This window comes from Vigna umbellata, chromosome 5, assembly GCF_029865625.1.
Source record: "Vigna umbellata cultivar VRB3 chromosome 5, Vumbellata_1.0, whole genome shotgun sequence".
In the NCBI taxonomy this organism is placed as follows: Eukaryota; Viridiplantae; Streptophyta; class Magnoliopsida; order Fabales; family Fabaceae; genus Vigna; species Vigna umbellata.
Window position 1 is genome coordinate 16,157,238 of NC_142169.1, and position 3,161 is coordinate 16,160,398.

Genomic DNA, 3,161 nt, shown 5'->3' on the forward strand with positions numbered 1-3,161 from the left:
TATAATAGAAACTATTTTAATTATCAATACTTTTCAATTTATAAATTGATATCTAAATTAATTATTATTATTTATAAATTTCTTGTAATGTAATTTGGATGAAAATGAATACGTGGAAATATAGACGTGTGTTCAACTAAAAGGTAGAGATAAGATATAATCTATGTGGGTAAGATAATTGGTTAAATATGGTCAAAGTGGCACATAGTCTATTATGTGGGTAGATAATTAGTTGTGGTGAAAGTGCCACATAATCTACATTTGTTGAGTATAATTAATTATGTCAATCACTTAATCAATTATGCTGGTTGGTTCCCTGAAACACTTATTTAGGTGTGAATGAGATATTTTTGCTAATCAAAGTAACTTAGCAATAAAAGAGCACGAAATGCATAATTTATGATAGATCATATTATATTAGCTTTGTCTTAGAAATTACATTGTATGAATGAGTATAAGTACGTTGTTAAAGAATAACATGGGATTAATTTGTGTTGTGGATTGTAGTTTTATGTTTCTGTATTTATTTCTTTGTCTAATTTTAAGTTGCTTAAAATAAGTCTTTGATAAAAAAAATCAATTTTATAACACTATTGACTTGTAAGTATACATACCATTCTTTTAATGTATTTACAGAAATAAATATATTTTAAATTAACAAAAACTGTTTTCAGGTGCCTGATTTTACTTTGCATATTTATGAAGATCTATGTACATTAGAGTTAATTATTAATTAGTAAATAAAATTTAATATTTACATAATTTTCTCACAGTTTAATTGGATATGATAAATCTTTACATAAAATAAGAACCAGTTTTTCTGACATCCAAACGGAAAACATTAAAATAAAGGAAACCATAAGAGAAAGTAATAGATAAATTATGTTTTAGAACTGTTGAAAATGCAATTTTATTTTATTTTAAATGAAAACAATAGAAAGAAAAGCTTTGGATATGATCTGATCAGAAATGTTGCATGAAATCTTTTCATCAATCTGATCCAGTGAACAGTGGTAAATGATTTGAGCTAGATAGCATTTTGACCTGGAACTTCTTCGCACATAAGATCAACAAGTGAAGAAAGTGAAACAAAACCACAACTGCAATTATGATTTTCCAAACCGTACGGAGAAGCGTGTTCACGGTATCAATTCTGTGGGCAAGGTGATTTGGTGTCACCAATCGCTGTGCAGAAACGTACGCCAGACTGATTGAAGAGAGTGCCAAGAACAACACAATGGTCAACATCGACATCATGGGCTTGTTGTCAACCCGAAGTCCGCTAATGAGCACCATCACCACGCAAAGAGAAGAAAAGAATGAGACAGTGTTGAATGTCGCGAATCTTAGGAACCCTTCATGTGCCAAATCATAAGCCAAAACTGCAGTGCCTGCTTTACATATGCCATAAGAACTGCAATTGAGTCCACCAGAGAAAGTGTCTTCTTGCCAAACCCCACCTGGTGGACTAATTACTGACTGAAAAGTCATGGAGGCTATCACAGTGGCCACTACCATCAAACTCCCACGTTTCTCTTCTATCCAATTTGGTCGGTATTGCAGGTATTTTAACCATAGGGTCTCCCAGAGTTTCATTCTCTTGGCTTCTTGTGGTGGTTGAGTAGGGATGATGCTTGGTGATGGTGATGGTGATGATGATGATCCTTGTTGTTTTTCAGTGATCATTTGAACTCCAGCTTCAGTTAGCATGTGTTCGATTTTTAGGGTTATGAAATCTCTTGGACCACTCTCCATCACCTCAAAATTTGTTAAGCCTGCTTCGTTTAAAGCTCTAGCTGCTGTTCTCATTTCTGGTAGCGTGAGTAAGTATTTTATGGTCTGCAAAAATTATGGATAAACGAATTATTTCTTGTTTAATTTGTTTTATCAGCATACTGACATGCACTGTCACCAACAGGAAATATTTCACTTGACTTACCTAAGCTCATGCATTTGTTGATCATACGAGAAGTCTAAAATCTTACAAAGTTGTTAAACCCTAATGAGATAACAATTTGGAAGAGCCTTTATTATGAAATGAAAATGATGCATGAACATATAACATAGTAAGTGAGATAGAGAGAGAAAAACAGAGGTTTGTGCGTCACTTTTCACTGTAGAATCTGTTGACTTTTTAAACTTATTTTAATGAGCTTTTGGGTCTAATTCATGAGTTAACAACGAATATGTGATTAATTAATATTTATCTAAGACGCTTTAGATACTAAATGGTACCTTAATTTGTTTGAGCTTCACTGCTAGATGCAGAACTGTGTTACCCTCTTTGTCTTCGGCAAGCAGAAACTCTTGGTTCATTGTTGCTGATTGCATAAAGAATTTCAAGGCCTCCAAATGATTATACCTAACACAAAAGTGCAAAACAGATCCATTGTCAGTGATACGATGAATGGAGTCTGGTCTTGTTTTGATCAACTCCTGAATAGCTCCTACGCGTCCTCTCATTGCAGCCAAGTGGAGAGGAAGCATGTCATCTTTGTCCACAGCATAGCAAACATCGGGGTTTGTGAGCAAAAGTAATTTTACAACCTCACTGTGCCCTTCGGCACATGCCAGATGAAGAGGGAAACGTCCTTCGGAGTCAGCTTCACTAACTAAACTGGGTTTTATTTTGACAAGAGCCTCACACAATTCGAAATGTCCAAGCAAAGAGGCTATGTGTAATGGGGTGTCACTGAAGGGAGAGAGTGAAACTCTGTTCAGAATCAGAGGGTTCCTATGGATCAGGGTTTGTAGGGTACTTACACAACCCTTTAGTGATGCTTCGTAGAGTGTTGTTATTGTGTGATCCTCTAATGTTGGAGTTGCCTTCCCCTCCATTATTATTAGAAAGGGTAACAAAATGAAAGATGTTTCTTAGGGAAGCCAAAGAATTGGTTGATATATATAGAAGGTAAGATGTATCACACAGAAGAAGAAGCAACAACCAACCCAGTATGCAATCCATGAGACCTGATCAAAAACAGGAAATAGTCTCCGACGTTGACACTGGCAGTCAATGGAAAGACTTCAACACGACAAACACTAATATTTCAGAAGATTCAACATAGCTAGTCAAGGTATTTTGTTAGCAAATCAATTAAAGTTGTTCCTATTTGGATCTTTTTCTGGCTTCCGAGAATGTTTATTATTCAATCAAAGAG

General features: G+C 34.9%; 1 protein-coding gene across 1 annotated transcript; it reads right to left on the bottom strand.

Moving 5' to 3' along the window:
- Positions 1-782: 782 nt before the first annotated feature.
- LOC124838761 (uncharacterized) lies at positions 783-2,871 on the bottom strand. The gene is made up of 2 exons (XM_047314449.2): positions 2,236-2,871; positions 783-1,839 (listed from the first exon to the last, which is right to left on the bottom strand). Exons 1-2 carry the CDS (start codon positions 2,836-2,838, stop codon positions 991-993), a joined length of 1,452 nt encoding a protein of 483 aa, XP_047170405.1. The 5' UTR covers positions 2,839-2,871; the 3' UTR covers positions 783-990.
- Between the last annotated feature and the right edge of the window lie 290 nt (positions 2,872-3,161).